Genomic DNA, 17,350 nt, shown 5'->3' with positions numbered 1-17,350 from the left:
CCTTCAAGTTTCCTTCAGACAACGACCTTTGATTTTAACAATGAAAATATAGTGCGCTAAAACACAGAGTGAGCTGTTAGTTGCTGGGCACGTTGAACTCTGGGCAGCCGGTTGCCTCCTTGTACTAATCTCTACCACATTCTTAATGTCATAGGATGAAAGGCCGTCACTATTGGTAATTACTCAAAATAATTATCAGCATAAAACCTCGCTTGGTAACGAGTAATGGGGAGAGGTTGATAGTATAAAACATTGTGAGAAACGGCTCCCTCTGAAGTGACGTAGTTTTTGAGAAAGAAGTAATTTTCCACCAATTTGATTTCGAGACCTCAAGTTTAGAATTTGATGTCTCGAAATCAAGCATCTGAAAGCACACAACTTCACGTGACAAGGGTGTTTTTTCTTTCATTATTATCTCGCAACTCCGACAACCAATCGAGCTCAATTTTTCACAGGTTGGTTATTTTATGTATATGTTGAAATACACCAAGCGAGAAGACTGGTCTTTGACAATTACCAATAGTGTCCACTGTCTTTAAAATCATCTTAGAGAACAAAAACTAAACAATTTTTTTTTCTGTGAATGAAGGAGAAAGAATTGATATAGACGTTGGTTTCAACTCGACGTTTCATTCAGTATGCCCTGATCATCTTCTGGAGAAAGACAAAAATTGTGAAAAAACCTTGCACAATTCCAGCTATCAACTAAATTTTGTTAGGATATTTTACTAGTTTTCTCAAATATTTCAGAGTGAAATAAATTACAGAAGAAATTGTTCTAGTGAAACTTCATAATCAGTAAGCTTTCAGACTAAGAATGACATGTTTGTTGACACCTATTTTGTTCAACACCTTTTTCAGGGCAGGAAAAAAAAGGAAGGGGAAAAAAAGTCCACAAAGAAGAAGGTTGAACATACTTTGCAAACATCAATAACAATTTGTGCTCATTGCACAACCCACATTGCCAGACAGTTTTACCATGGAGGTAGAACTACCTCCATGGTTTTACGCACTGGATGCCAAAGGTCTATATTTACTTTTAAAAAACAAAACAAAAAACCCAAATTGAATTCAAACAAAAAGGCAAGGGATCTGTAAAAAAAAACTGCCGAGGGATATCGGGAGCCAAATCCATTGCTGAACCACAGTTTGACCAGAAACACACACAGATCAAATGGCTAAGATGCATTAAATTTTCACAATTTTCAGCAGAGCCCTCAATAGTTCAAGGAGGGTAAGTTACCATCTGCACAGCATGTTTCCCCAGGCCGTACATATACTGTACGTACATGTACGTACAATTGATGTGTACAGGTACACTGTAGGCATCTGTATAATGGTCTGGTATTCATGAATGCACATGAGCAGTGCAATGAATATCACCAACATAACGATCACATTGTATTGTGCAGGTCCCACGTAGGCATATACATGTACACAGTCCACAATGTTCATGAATGCGCATGAGTGATGTATCATCAACAACAGCCCGCCCACACTTTCTACAAATGGCACTGTGTTTTTTTCCCCCAAAGGCATGACATGCAGCCATTGGAAAAAAAAACATTTCATTGATTATAATGAGTATAGGTTTTACAGCAGTTTCAGACTGGTTAATTTTTTGTTTTTTCTGATACGTCTGAGGCCAAACCAAATTGTAAACCAGACGCAAGATACCATGCTCCCTGTAATTACAGAGGCATTACAGTTGGGTGTTAAATGCAGTGGACACTATTAGCAAATACTCATTAATTCATTCATTCATTCATTCAAAATAATTATTATCATAAAACCTTTCTTGAATATGAGTAATTGGGGAAAGGTTGTTAGTATAAAACATTGTGAGAAACGGCTCTCTCTGAAGTGACCTAGTTTTCGAAGAAAGAAGTTATTTTCCATGGATTCGATTTTGAGACCTCAGATTTAGATTTTGAGGTCTCGAAATAAATATGAATAACGCATACGACTTCGTCTCGCTAAAATGATCAAGAACCAGGCCTCGTTGGGTTTAACCCACTAGTTGAAAACCTCTTCACCACACATTGATTCCCTTAATACAAAACAAAACCTGTGAATACTTGGCTCAATTGCTCAGCACACTTGCAAGAAAATAATGGGAAAAAAAATGAAAAAAAAAACTTTTGTTACAAAGTTTTGGTCAGATGCCCAAGAAAGGTCTCATCCTTGAAGACTTTCTCAATTTCAATTTTTGGGGTGGAAAAAAAAACTTTTTTCTCTAGAATAATCAAACTTCAATAGGGTCGTTTCTAACTTTGCTGTATGATTAACAGCTCTCGGTACCATCAGTATTTATGGTAATTTTTGGAGCACCTACCAAAAGTACCCATGGCTTTAATACCATCAAATTAATCTTATTTTTTTTTGTAATGGGAGTTTTACATTTCCCACATTTTTTTAATTGTCAATCTCATTAATTGTGTGTAGAGTTAACAAAGCATTTAAAAACCAAACAGTTTCCAGTCCTTGGCTTCTTTATTTGGTGAATAACACAGAAATTAATGCTTGAATGAAAACAGATTATTTTTTGTATGTTTGAGCAGGGAAAATGGGGGCGCTATTCACTGTCGTCATTATCATGTATCAGGCTACTCCTTGCAGGAAAAGACCCAATGATTTGATACAATAATTTCATTGTATAAACGTACAGTGCATTCAAAGACACTGGACACTATTGGTAATTGTCAAAGACCAGTCTTCTCACTTGGTGTATCTCAACATATGCATAAAATAACAAACCTGTGAAAAATTGAGCTCAACTTGTCATCAAAGTAGCGAGATATGAATGAAATAAAAAAACACCCTTGTCACCCAAAGTTGTGTGCTTTCAGATGCTTGATTTCGAGACCTCAAGTTCTTAATGTGAGGTCTCAAGATCAAGCTCGTGGAAAATTACTTCTTTCTCGAAAACTACTCCACTTCAGAGGGAGCCGTTTCTTACAACGTTTTATACTACCAACCCCTCCCCATTACTCGTTTCCAAGAAAGGTTTTATGCTAATAATTATTTTGAGTAATTACCAATAGTGTCCCCAGCCTTATAAGCTTTCCATATGTTTTTGATTGGTTCAAGTATAGAGTAGAAATAGAAGGTGATGTTTGTCACCAGCACTTTCGGTTGTCTGCATGCATAGTGCATTTAATCTACATTGCAGTTTCGCATGTAGTGCTTGTTGTGTTTTTTACTTACAAATGCATGTACAGTACGTAGGATTTGACTGCGAATCTCCATGTGAAATAATAACAACAATATACAGGGCTTGTATAGCGCTATTTTTTATAATAATTGACTTGTTTTAAATCTTCAGACATGCACACTGATTACAAGTTGGACAGGGGCTGTCAAGGTTAAAACAAAAGTATAAAAACTGTCATAAAAAGATATGTAAAACCAGACCCCAAAAAAACATCACAGCGGCTTACACGTGAACCATTACGAAAACAAATTTTATACACACAATGAATGAGAAGTTCCTTCTGGCTTCTAATGAAACTAAAGAACTCTGTTTCGTTCAATTACAAAGCAACATCCCACAAACGGGGTAAAATAGTGTCATTTCGACCAAATCGCCAATGGCAGAACTTAGCTAGTCTTTAAAAACCTTACTTCAAGTTGGGGCATAATTTGATAATATTTTAAACCAAACACATTATAGACAGCTTTCTCATTCACATTTTTTCGCTCAAGTAGCTGTTCAAAGCTGTTTGCATCACAGTAGTTACAAGTCTGGTATAATAAAATAAAAAAATAATAAAAAATATAAAAAAAGGAGAAGACCAAACATTTGTGAAAATTTGACAGAACAATAAAGGTAACACTGAACAGTCCCTTTGTTTTTAATCCTCTGAGTGTGTTCCAGTGCAATGTTCACATTGAACTAATTAACGCTTGCATTCCAGTAAACCCTTGATGCAATCTATAATGTTTAATAACTTACGATACTTTGACAATTATGGCATTGAAAGTGCCCGTTACCCCAAATAAGCTCCATATAATGGCCATAGCAGTTTACCAAACCCATTAAAAATATATAAAGTTACTGATTGATGACTCTTAATGAAAAACTCTCTTCTAAAAAGAAATCCATTTCTTGGATAGCTCTCCAAAAACGATCACCATTTTGCCACACCGGCTGCTGCAATGTTCACCAGTGGTTCTGAGTCAGATTGCGATGTGCGCAGGCCTGGGAAGATGATACCCCCCCCACCGCCCCCCTCTCCCTTTTGACGGAACAGATGCTCCCGAGCAGAGGTGCTCCCGAGAAGAGGCCATCCTCCGTCGTCGAGGGTAGGGTTCAGGTGTACTTTTAAGGGCTGCGTAACAGATTACTGTGACCAGTCACGAGAGAACATTAGGGGGTCTTTATTTGTCATGTTTCCTGAGTAGTATCGTATGTGAGGGGGCGGGGTACAGGAGTTGGGTGGGATCAGATGGGGGCCAGTACATGATGATCACAATGTCACGTGATGATTATATGAAATCTGCCCCCGTTAATGGCAGGGCAAATGCTACTAACCAAATGTCAAACATGATTGGCTTATGGGTTACCCTGTAAAGTTCAATTGATTGCATCTTTGTGAACATCTGTTACATTCATACAGTACCAGGCAATTATTTTTCATTAAAAATTGTTTTTGTTTTTTAAAATTGGTCATTAAGTTCTGAAAGTGTAGTGCTGGCGTGATTAAAAGTTGGTTTGCACTTTTTGTTTTTTAAATCATTGAACACAGTTTTTAACAAAATATTTCTCCGCTCCCCCCCCCCCTTCTTTACCATTGACCACTTTTCTGCCCCCCCCCCCCCCAAAAAAAAAAACACACACAAAAAACACTCCAGCCACCTTCCATAAGAATGAATGCAATGGTTGGCAAGCACCTGTTACATTCATACAGTACCAGGCAATTAATTTTTCATTAAAAATTGTTTTGTTTTTTAAAATTGGTTATTAAAGTTCTGAAAGTGTAGTGCTGGCGTGATTAAAAGTTGGTTTGCACTTTTTGTTTTTTAAATCATTGAACACAGTTTTTAACAAAATATTTCTCCGCTCCCCCCCCCCCCCTTCTTTACCATTGACCACTTTTCTGCCCCCCCCCCCAAAAAAAAAAAAACACACACAAAAAACACTCCAGCACCTTCCATAAGAATGAATGCAATGGTTGGCAAGAGAATGGAGATTTCAATCATGTTAAAATAAGAAAGGGTTGCTACTATGAACACTTGTGTCATTAAGCAAGACACTTAAAGTCACCTGGAAATAGAATTTTTGTTTCTTCAAACATTAGAGTATATGTTAATGATCAATAAAATAATTTTTTTGAGTAATTGTTTGTAATGATTTATGTTAAAAAAATAGACAAAAGTTGTTTGGGGGATGACTCCGCCTACCCCTTTTGTGACGTCAATCGAGGCAGACTTTGCCTCGATCGAACATGGAACACACATACGTGCAAGTACATGCAAGTCCTAGTCGTGAGTTTGTACGTTTCGAAAAAAGGTTTATTTCTTGCATTTTTCCGGCAATGTCGACCATGTGTATTGCTGCTGATGTATTGCTGCTTAAGGCAGCAAAACAACTAAAAATGGGGTCATTTTGCAAAGTGGTCCGGTCAGATGTCTTTTCCAGCGCTGTGCAGCAAACACTTCGAGCCGCCGTGCTTCAAATATCGCGCCTCAATTGACGTCACGAACAGTGCCCTCTCGGGTCGGGCCTACTTTTAAATTTGTTAATAAAATGGAAACTAAATATTTACAACCTTAGTTAACTGTTTATTCATATTCTACTCATCAAAACATATATTTTAGTGACAAAAGCTTTATCTTGACAAAATACCACTTCCAGGTGACTTAAACCATTTGCTTCCTCTTTCGGATGCGATGTAAAGCCATTGGTCCCATGTGTTGTGTAATGCTGAAAAAGAACCCAGTGCACTTCTCGAAAAGAGAAGGGGTTCGCCCCGGTGTTCCTGGCTGTGGCTGCTGTATGCACCATAGCACCTTGTAAACCCTTATAAGGTGCTAAATATTTGGGTCTCAGAGTTCATCACTGCAATTAACCTATCTTTCTGAAAATTTGTATATACTCAGCGCCCCGAGTACCTTGTTTGGTAGAGTATGAACGCTGCACAGAGCGCCATATGGTTGTGTACAAAACAGTGTATGAGTTAACAGATAGCACTTAGGTTTAAGACCAAGAACTTGGACAACTTCCAGCTGATCTCAGTGATGATTTGTACTATTACATGACATGGAGATCCATATTTAAAGGCAGTGGACACTATTGGTAATTACTCAAAATAATTATTAGCATAAAACCTTACTTGGTAACGAGTAATGGGGAGAGGTTGATAGTGTAAAACATTGTGAGAATCAGCTCCCTCTGAAGTATCGTAGTTTTCAAGAAAGAAGTAATTTTCCACGAATTTGATTTCAAGACCTCGAGTTTAGAATTTGAGGTCTCGAAATCAAGCATCTGAAAGCACACAACTTCGTGTGACAAGTGTGTATTTTCTTTCATTATTATCTCGCAACTTTGACTACCAGTTGAAAGTTGAGCTCAAATTTTCACAGGTTTGTTATTTTATGCATGAGATGAGATAAATCGAGTGAGAAGACTGGACTTTGACAATTACCAATAGTGTCCAGTGTCTTTAAGTAACAAATTGGAAGAATAATTTCGCTGTTAAACAATAATATGTCAAGGTGAGGGGGGGGGGGGGCATTAGTGCAGTTAACAAAAGTCGCCAATGGTAAGGATTCAAAAATAAATTTATTAATTAATGGACAACAATCCTATCAATGCCTTTCAGAATTTACATTTTGATGTGAACCAGCTGAAAATTAAAAAAGTGCAGCTCATTGAAAGATATTTAATTCAAAGGCAGTGGACGCTATCGAAAATTACTCAAAAATAATTGTTTAGCATAAACATTACTTGATAAACAGTGGAAGTGTGGTATGTGGAGGAGTGGAACTTGTAAGTGTCGTGGCTGAGCGGTTAAGAGCACCGAATTCAAACTCGGGTGTTTCTGACCAGCAGAGTGTCGGTTTGAATCCCAAGCCGTGACACTTGTGTCCTTTTAAAAGCAAGACGCTTAAACCATTGCTTTGTTTTTCGGATGGGACGTAAAGCTGTTGGTCCAATGTGTAGTGTAACGCATGTAAAAGAACCCAGTGCACTTATCGAAAAGAGAAGGGGTTCGCCCCGGTGTTCCTGGTCGGATTAGCAGCAAATTGCGCCTCAGCACTTGTAACACATTACATGGTGCTATCAGTATTAGGTCTCATAATTCAAACATATAGTCCCAGGAGTGTCACCATGTGTGCTATATAAAAAGCCACAATTATTATTAATTAATAGGGAGCTGTTGATAGTATAAAACATTGTGAGAAACGGCTCCCTCTGAAGTAACGTATGTTTTCGAGAAAGACGTAATTTTCCATGATTTTGATTTCAAGACCTCAAATTTAGAATTTGAGGTCTCGAAATCAAGCATCTGAAAGCACACAACTTCATGTTACAATTAGTGTTTTTTCTTTCACTATTATATCGCAACTTCGACAACCAATTGAGCTCAAATTTTCACAGGTTTGTCATTTTCTGCAGATATGTTGAGATACACCAAGTGAGAAGACTGGTTTTTGACAATTACCAATAGTGTCCAGTGCCTTTAAAAAGTGTACGACTACAGAACATGACCTGGGCTAACCCCATCATGAATACCCTTGTTGTCAGTCTGTGTCATGTTCCCTGGATGCTATAGAGTGATGATAAATACACATCTTGTTAAACCAACAAGGGGTCTGACTAGCTACGACCTTCAGATGAGGAAACTGAATAGGATGGCTAGACCTAGGTAGGTATATGCTGACTACAAGGGTGCACCCCACCAAAAACAGAGCTTAGAGCTCATTAATAGTTTGTAGGTCCTGAAAATATTCTATATTAGACAGATTTGAGAGCCCCCAGAAAGTGTTGGCAGTGTAAAAATGTTTTGAAAATTAGACCTGTGAAGGGGTGTTTTTACTTGGAGGGAGAATAACTCGACGGCCAAGGGACTCCCCATATAAAATTGAGCAGAGAATAAAAGTTCAATAGTCAATCAATACTTTTCCCTTTCAAGTTAAAAGCTGTGAGACTTTAAAGTATTTTTTGTGTATTTTTGAACATTGAGCATTTTGCACTGTGTGCTATGGGAGACTATTTGGTGGGGTGCACCCACAAATGCATTAATAATGGCTGTGGCCAGGTAAGTCAAATCCCTCTAGTGGTGAAATGTGTCCAGTTTCCAATGGAAGGGATTTGTACAAAAAAAATGCAGGTTTCTACCTAGCCTGCACATCTGACAACACGCTTTGAGGCTCGTGAATAACGCCAGAGACCTGCCTCCACACCGGCATGTACAGTTCACCTTTGACCTCATTCATTTCACATAGAGATACACAGTCAAATTGTGTTGCGGACGTGAAAGCAGTGTACTGTTTGGGCATCTAAGGAAACCTCGTGTCACTGCACGTATCATTGCACCCAATGAAATCACTGGATCTGCTGACAGCAGGGACCTGTCTTTATCCGCCCACTCTAGTTTCTACCCAATATACATACTATTTAAAAGGAACAAGTTGCAGCTATACCCATCAGTCTATTTTGAATCAGTGTAGCCAAACCGAGGCTGGGAGGAAATATAGACTGGTTCCTTTTTGTGTGATGCATTTTGCTATTTGTTACCTTGTTAGTGTGTCCAGAAACAAACCAAAGATCATAAATGCTATTGCATGACAAACTGTATGATTCTGTTTTTATAGCCATAAAGCATTGTCTTTATAACTACATGTTATAAGCATCGTCTTTATAATAACATATAACTACCAAGTGTACATATGGTCCCAATGTAAATGACACAAAACGACTGTTTCAAAAATCCTAAATTCTTTCCAGATTTGAAATTAAAAACAAAAAATACAATTAAACCAAAAACAAACATTGTACCTACAATGTAGGCAATTTGTTCCAATTGTGTTTGGGCTCAGCTGAAGGTTTTAGGCAGGCATTGGTGGCTTAGACCCCCCCCCCCCCCCCAAGCCTGGCAACTGCAGCACAATTGCCCCAAATTTACCTTTTTACCAACATTTTTTTAAAAGAGGAGAGAAACAAACTGGAGAAATTACTACATGTACTGTCTTAAAGATGCTTTGTCAGATTTGTGTACCATTTGACCCAAAATTTTGATTTAAAATTCAATAGGTATTTTGATGGGGGTCGAGAAAGTAACAAGCTTTCATTTGTGCCATTGCTCGAAAAAGTCCTCCAATTATTACTAGCAGTGAAATAAAGTGCTCAAAATCAGTTTTTGTCGGGATCCCAACAATATATTACGTGACCAATTCTGTGTTTTATAAGAAACGTTTTAAAATTTTGTCATGGTTACTGACCATTAAAAGTTAAAGTGTAAGTTTTTTATCGCTAGAGCGAGTGATGCTCATTGAAATACCATTCACTCATAAAAAAATCTATTTTGTAATGTTTGGGGACAAAAATCTGACATAGAATCTTTATAAATACAGTGCAACAAGTCCATGCAATGTAGTATATCTAGAGCATAGAGGTATTGTTCTCTACTTGATGGACAGTTACAAGTCCATGCAATGTAGTATATCTAGAGCATAGAGGTATTGTTCTCTACTTGATGGACAGTTACAAGTCCATGCAATGTAGTATATCTAGAGCATAGAGGTATTGTTCTCTACTTGATGGACAGTTACAAGTCCATGCAATGTAGTATATCTAGAGCATAGAGGTATTGTTCTCTACTTGATGGACAGTTACAAGTCCATGCAATGTAGTATATCTAGAGCATAGAGGTATTGTTCTCTACTTGATGGACAGTTACAAGTCCATGCAATGTAGTATATCTAGAGCATAGAGGTATTGTTCCCTACTTGATGGACAGTTACAAGTGCACTTAACGTAATGTGCACCACACCACTGTTAGACTCGCTGAGGCATTATATGCCAGCACAACGTTTGTTGTGCGCGCACAATGCAACAGTTCAAGTAAAGAAAACCATACTGTAAACAGTCAGAGGATTCAGGGAAGTCTAATGAGAAAATTCTGACAAGTTTGAAGGCGTCACAATGACGACTCTTTTGTCAAATAATCAATTTGTGCATCGACAGAAATACAAAAGCTACAGATTGGGGTAAATGTGGACAGTTTCTTTCTCCCTTTGACAACCAGTTCACTCTTTTTGAGAAAAGAGGAGGCTAGTAAAAAAAAGTCTCATTGTGAATCTACATGAACCATTTATTTTGCTTTACTTGCTTTGTCGAGTGGTGTCCTAAAGTCATCACGGTCCTCAATTTTGTCCCCCATTGCTTTCTTGAAATATCAGCTGATATTCCTGACCCATGTCCATTTAAAGTACATATAGTTTACTTACTTTACCAACAAATGTGTGTTGAAAACTGACGAATGCAACAAATCAGATTGGAAAAGAACCTTTTCCAATGATATTTCCTGTTGTGAACAAAAACTAAACTTACCGGATTTAGTGTGGAAAATAAAAGTTGCGTCAAAGCCACTCATCTGTTGACTGCACGTATGTCCCCTGAAAACCACTTTTAGTTCGTTATCCGAAGATTGCACAACAATGGGCAAAATATTCTCCTGGCTATCGCCAATAGTCCGGAGATGGGTCGTCCCTGACGGGCCAACGTTCTTGAAGATAAGTCTGGGGAGGCAACGCCCCCCTGATCCTACGGACGAGAAGCCCCGCAGGGAAGTTAAACTAAGGAGCACGGAGGAATCTGTCGGGGCGCGGAAGTGAAACTTGCAGGTCGACCAAAGACTAGTGGCATTTATCAGTCGGTTCAACGTGCCGGGGGCATGGGTGAAAGTTTCTGAACATTCTGGAAAGAAAGAAAAAGCAATATTTTTTTATATATTTGTTTTAAACCAAATTATTAACAAGGTGGTGAGGTTGGCGTAAGGGTATCTTTCCTCGCATTCCACCTCCAGGACCTTGGTTCGAACAAAATGTCTCTTTTTTTTAAGATGACAATGAAGAAATGTTAAGGATGTGGTAGGAAAACCCCATAGAGTTATATATAAGAACTAGAGGGTGTACTGGTGATGCTTCTTGCACAAACGCGACGGGACCGTGAGGAAACATGTGCGCCATTCTGCACGTGCGTTGAATACGAAGTACACGTTGGAGTTTGTGTTTATTGAATGCTGACACGATGCTGTTTTGTCAACTTACAAAATTGCCGCACAAACACACGCTAAGCAATACCCGTTTGTTAAACTTAGAAAATGGCTGCCTGCGTGCATGCTGGGGCGCGTATATAGGCCAGTGCGCCTTCTAGTTCTAATATATAACTCTATTGAAAACCCCTAACAGGGAAAACCAACTTAGTCAGGTAGGGACTGAAAACCCAATCCACAAGCAAGGATCCAGTCCAGGAATCGAACCTGGGTCCACAGAGGTGAAAGGCAGGGAAGAACCCACTCAGCTAACTCAACTGCCCACATTTTATATATGGTAAAACATATTTTGTTATCCTGTATTTTTCTTTTTAGGCAAAGCACTCACTTAGACGCACAACACATCCTGACCTGCATGTTATAAACTCCGAAATTGGCAGACATTGGGCTCAGAGTAAGTCATGCGCGAGTTATGCACTATTATCATCGCAACAGACATTTAACGACTGCGCAACAAGTCCATGGAAGTAGCAGTAAAATTTACAGGCTTCTTGAAAGTACCAGTAAAAATGTCTTGTATAAATAGAAGATAAATTGCATTTCCCATTCCGCTACAAACATTAAAAAACATGACATTCAAATATAACTTGCTCAAATAAAAACAGTACAGGTAGACTACCACATGTGGAGTGTCGTCTAGTGGATCAGCTGCCTATGAAAGTGTCTTGACCGAGCGGTTAAGAACACCCAATTCAAACTCTGGTGTTTCTGATTAGCAGAGTGTGGGTTTGAATCCCCAGCCAGACACTTGTGTGCTTAAAAGCAAGACACTTCACCATTGCTTCGTCCTACAGATGGGACGTTAAGCCATTGGTTCCATGTGTTACGTAGCGCGTTCAAGAACCCAGTGCACTTATCGAAAAGAGAAGGGGTTCGCCCCGATGGTCCTGGTCTGAATGGCAGCAAATTGCCCCACAGCACCTTGAAAAAACATAACATGGTGCTATCAGGATAAGGTCTCATAATTAAAAACAGTCCCATTCTTGCAGGAAATACTTTATGTTACAGCGCCAGGAGCGTCACTGAGTGACGGATATTCTATGAGCGCTATATAAGAAGCCACAATTATTATTATTTCACCAAACTCTTTCTAACTTAGAAGGATAATTCTAAGGACTTAGGACGAGTTAAGTAGTGCCTTTAACATGGACGTTAGGGCGCATTGAACCCATCCAAAGGAAGGACGAGAGTTGCTCGTCCCAAGTCAAATTAGGATTTATCCGAGCATTTCAAGAAATCGGTTGCAGGTCTAGTGCCCGAGACTCAAGGGGTCTAGGGCTCAGCGTCGTGGCATAATGGCACTTCCATGAGCAAGACATATTACCGTAATAAGGCCTTTAGTATCTTATTTCTGGCATGAAGCAGATCGAAGGTCACATGATTTTTTAGCAAACCCGCATTCATAACGAGTTCCTCATCATTAAAGATGCTATGTCAGATTTTTGGCCGATTTGACCCAAAATTTTGATTTAAAATTCAATAGGTATTTGATGGGGGTCAAGAAAGTTACAAGCTTTCATTTGAGCCATTGCACGAAAAAGTCCACCAATTATTAGTAGCAGTGAAATAAAGTGCTCAAAATTATCGAGCCCAACAATATATCACGTGACCAATTTTTATGTGTTTTATAAGAAAACCTTTTGACCATAAAAAGTAAAAGTTAAACTTTTTTTCGTTAGAGCGGGTGATACTCTTTGAAATACCATTCACTCAACAACAAAAAATTATTTTTTAATGTTTGGGGCCCAAAAATCTGACATACATGTAGCATCTTTAAAACATGCATACAAAGCTCTACAAACCTAACAAAAAAAATGAATGAACATTTTGATGCGCTCATTTGAGTCTGATAAAGTACAACACAGGAACTCCGTATTTTGATGATTACTTTAGAAACCCGCATTTTTAAGGAGCTTCTCATATTTAAAGCATAACATCCAAAGCTCTACAAACCTATAAAAAATGAATGATCATTTTGATGCGCCCATTGGAGTGTGATAAAGTACTCAACACAGGAACTCCACATTTTTATGGTTCAAATTTATGGCAGTGTATTAAGAGAATATGTGGTAAAGTATACCATCACAACATGTTCACTTACATTGTCCATAAAAAATGTACCTGCAAAAAGAACTGTGTAGGTTTACCCGAGTATGAACTCATTCAGACATTTATTTCACTAGTTAGCCCTTTTCCGGTTTCAAATAAAAATGCTAGACCTTTGTAAAAACCAAAACTAGAACAGGTAATCAACCAAGAGAAATACACCATTAATGAGAACAGGGCTTGCAAGCATTTTGTTTTGTAGTTTGTGAATTCTCGAAGGTATTTTAAAAGCACTGTTCCCAACATGAGTCCCCATATAATTACGTTAGAAAAAAACACAGCAAATTACTGCATGAGATTTAAAAGAACACGTTGCCTTGGAATCGGACGAGCTGGTCTATAAAAAGCATTTGGTACCGCTTGTTATTAGTTGGACAGATGTTTTAACAGTAGAATACAATGATCCACACAAGTTTGCCTCGAAATTGCATTGTTTTCCTTTTACTTTGCAAACTAACACGGTCGGCCATTTCCATGGGAGTCACTCCCATAAATGGCCGACCGTGTTGTTAGTCGTCGAGGTAAAAGGAAAACAATGCAATTTCGAGGCATGTTTGTGCGGATTATTGTATTCTACTTTTACGGCATCTTTCTACCCATATGCATTTTGTAAATAACAAACGGTTAAAAACATTTCAAAGAAAAACTCGACCGATCCATGTTCCTTTAATACATTTGTGTGATAAGCCCATGATAAGTGATTCAGCTGACAACGCCCCACCACCACTGCCTGCCTCCCCCTGTCCACAGGGTCTACCCCACATTAGCACTACTCCACAGTAGCAATATAGCATCATCATAAATATAAAATTGATAAATATATAAAATATTGATCAATCATAGCAGCTCCCCTACTCCTGCCCCAACCAAATTACTATGCATAATGCTAGTGGCATGACCTGGACTTAAATGCAAATGAATGCCAGTCCGTCTAGACGTTTGGCCTTTAACGCAAGGGTACTGAAGAGATAAGCGCCCATGTTGGGAGCATGTGTATTATCATGTGTGAAGGAGGTTGATTTTTGTCTGGCTAGTAGTACAATGTTCTACTGAGGGTCCCAATCAGTAGACTGTACTAAAAATGCAGGTAAGGGTGTGTGTAGTTGGACAGTGGGTAGCAATTATTGATCTGCCAGCAGAATGGTTTGTATACTAAACTCAGTGACTTTAAGCCGAGACCTAATTGTAGTTGTATCCAGTTCTATTTGGATTAGGGCTCAGAGTGGCTGTTGTTTTATCCTCATGGTGAAAAAAATGCTGTGTATTACAATGATGGACACTGCTTGATAGACTTCATCATCTGGATATCAAAAAAACACCTTTCAGAAAGTGGTAACAATTTTAAATAATAGTCTGACCATTAAAGGAATACGTTGCCTTGGATCAGACGAGTTGGTCTTTATAAAGCGTTAATAACCGTTTGTTATAAAATGCATATGATTAGAAAGATATTTTAAAAGTAGAATATAATGATCCACACAAGTATCACTCGGAATTGCGTGGTTTTCCTTTTACCCCGTCGACTATGGGAGTCAAATTTTTGACTCCCATAAATGGCCGACCGTGTTAGTTCGCAAAGTAAAAGGATAACCGCGCAATTTCGAGGCAAATTTGTGTGGATCATTGTATTCTACTTTACAAACATCTTTCTAACCATATGCATTTTATACTAAACGGTTACAAATGCTTTTCAAAGACCAACTCGACTGATCCAAGGCAACGTGTTCCTTTAAGAATCACCTTGGAGAGTTAATGCACTCTGACTGGTCATGTTGTGGTGAAAGATCGGTGTCATATGGAAATCTGTCCCCCATTTGGGAAATTAACACATTGTACACAGTTAACTTTTCGGCAGAACAGAATCTCCAGTCACATCGACTCTGTGAACTTGTGAACAAATGACCCTTAAAGGGAAGGTACATGTTTGGTAATTTTCAAAGACCAGTCTTCTTACTAGGTGTATCCCCTCATAACCATAAAATAACAAGCCTGTGAAAATTTGGGCTCAATTGATCATCGAAGTTGTGAGAAAATGATGAAAGAAAAAACACCCTTGTTCGGACGAATTTGGGTGCTTTCAGATAAAAATAAAAATCTTCTAGCTAGAAGTCTTTTATTATTTTCTCAAAAACTACGTTACTTCAGAGGGAGTCATTTCCCACAAAGTTTTATACTATCAACAGCTCTCCAATGCTTGTTATAAAGTCAGTTTTTAAGTTAATATTTGTTTCGAGTAATTACCAAACCTGTACCTTCCCTTTAAATATATATGCACCCAAAAAAATCAAAGAAAAACCTTGTAAATTAAAACATGTAGGCCTAGGCCATTCAAGAAATTGTGTTCAAATAAATTGTTCTCTCGAGATGTGAGAAAAACATGACAGTGAATGAGTATGCACTAAGTAGTCCCATATCCGGTTCCCTAACAACAACAAAAAGGAAGTAAATTCAAAGAAATATGAACTTATCAATTTTAGCAACTACCCATTCCATGAAATTGAGACATGAGAAAAACAAGATGTATAATGATGCACAGAGTATTCCCAAAAACATACAATTGTTTCCTTAAAGGGAAGGTACACGTTTGGTTGATACTCAATGTTGGCATGTGGCCTAAATAAGGATTGAGGAACGAGGAGACTTCTGAGCTGTTACAACTGTTTAATCAGCCATGTTGAATAACACCGCCCTCTGTTGGCGGGTGGATATGTGACACTCAAATCAAATATTAACTCAAAAACTGACTTGGTAACAAGCATTGGAGAGCTGTTGCTAGTATAAAACATTGTCAGAAACGACTCCTTCTGAAGTAACGCAGTTTTTGAGAAAGAGGTAATTTCTCACTAAAATAATAAAAGACTTCTAGCTAAAAGTCTTTTATTCCTATCTGAAACCACACAAATTCGTCCAACAAGGGTGTGTTTTTTTTTTCTTTCAAAATTTTCTCACAACTGCGATGACCAATTGAGCCCAAATTTTCACAGGCTTGTTATTTTAAATGCTTAAATGATGGGATACACCAAGTGAGAACACTGGTCTTTGACAATAACCAAACGTGTACAGTGCCTTTAACAAAAGGAAGTGAATTCAAAGAACTTCCCATTTTTTTATTTTAACTTCCAAGAAGAAATTGTGTTCGAATTAGTTAAATTTTCTTGAGACAAGAGAAAAACATGACAGAAAATAGATTTATTATGACGCACAAAGTAGTCCTAAACATCCGTTTCCTCCACAATAAAAGGAAAAACACTGAAAGAAATTCTTATTGTCAATTTTAACACCTACGCCTTCCAATAAACTGAGAAATGAGAAAAAGATATGAGTAATTATATTATGATGGGCAAACTGTGTGTCCGTTTCCTGAAAACCGTGTTAGTCTCAATGCACACAACTACAGTAAGCCCTCTTCCAAGAAATTTTGCATGACAAATTTCTTTCTCTGGAGAGCTCAGGCAAAGAGATGCAAATGTGCCTGTGCATGAAATATTACATATTTTTATGCATGTAAAATGATTTGATTCCTCAGAAAATACAATTGGCCTAATTCAGGGAAATGTTCACGGCTAAGTTTAAGGACAGCTTGGTTATGATAATGAGCATTATTGTTTATTTTAGTCTGAAAGCTAAATGATTATGAAGTTCATACTAGAAAGAAGAAAAAAAAATATTTTCCTCTGAAATGAAGTCAAACTTGAGAAAACTGCATCTGAAAACCTATAAACAGCGCATAACATGTTTGTTTACTACGTGTTAAAGACACTGGACACTATTAGTAATTGTCAAAGACTTTCAGTCTTCTCACTTGGTGTATCTCAACAAATGCATAAAATAACAACCTGTGAAAATTTGAACTTAATTGGTCGTGGAGGTTGCGAGATAATATTGAAAGAAAAACACCATTGTCACATAAAGTTGTGTGCTTTCAGATGTATTTTGAGACCTCAATCCTAAATCTGAGGTCT

The 17,350-nt window shown here is 38.0% G+C and overlaps 1 protein-coding gene across 2 annotated transcripts in view; it reads right to left on the bottom strand.

Moving 5' to 3' along the window:
* LOC139935096 (uncharacterized) overlaps positions 1-17,350 on the bottom strand; it is a 151,468-nt gene that overhangs the window by 101,163 nt on the left and 32,955 nt on the right. For both annotated transcript variants that reach the window (XR_011785755.1, XM_071929557.1), the window contains exon 3: positions 10,559-10,924. Coding sequence is in view for 1 of the 2 variants with exons in the window: in XM_071929557.1 (XP_071785658.1) it covers positions 10,559-10,924 (366 nt within the window). In the remaining variant the exon portion in view is untranslated. The remainder of the gene's footprint in view (positions 1-10,558; positions 10,925-17,350) is intronic.

The sequence above is a fragment of the Asterias amurensis genome, chromosome 3, assembly GCF_032118995.1.
Source record: "Asterias amurensis chromosome 3, ASM3211899v1".
NCBI lineage: Eukaryota > Metazoa > Echinodermata > Asteroidea > Forcipulatida > Asteriidae > Asterias > Asterias amurensis.
The sequence above is the reverse complement of the archived record's forward strand: the minus strand, read 5'-3'. Positions and strand labels throughout refer to the sequence as shown.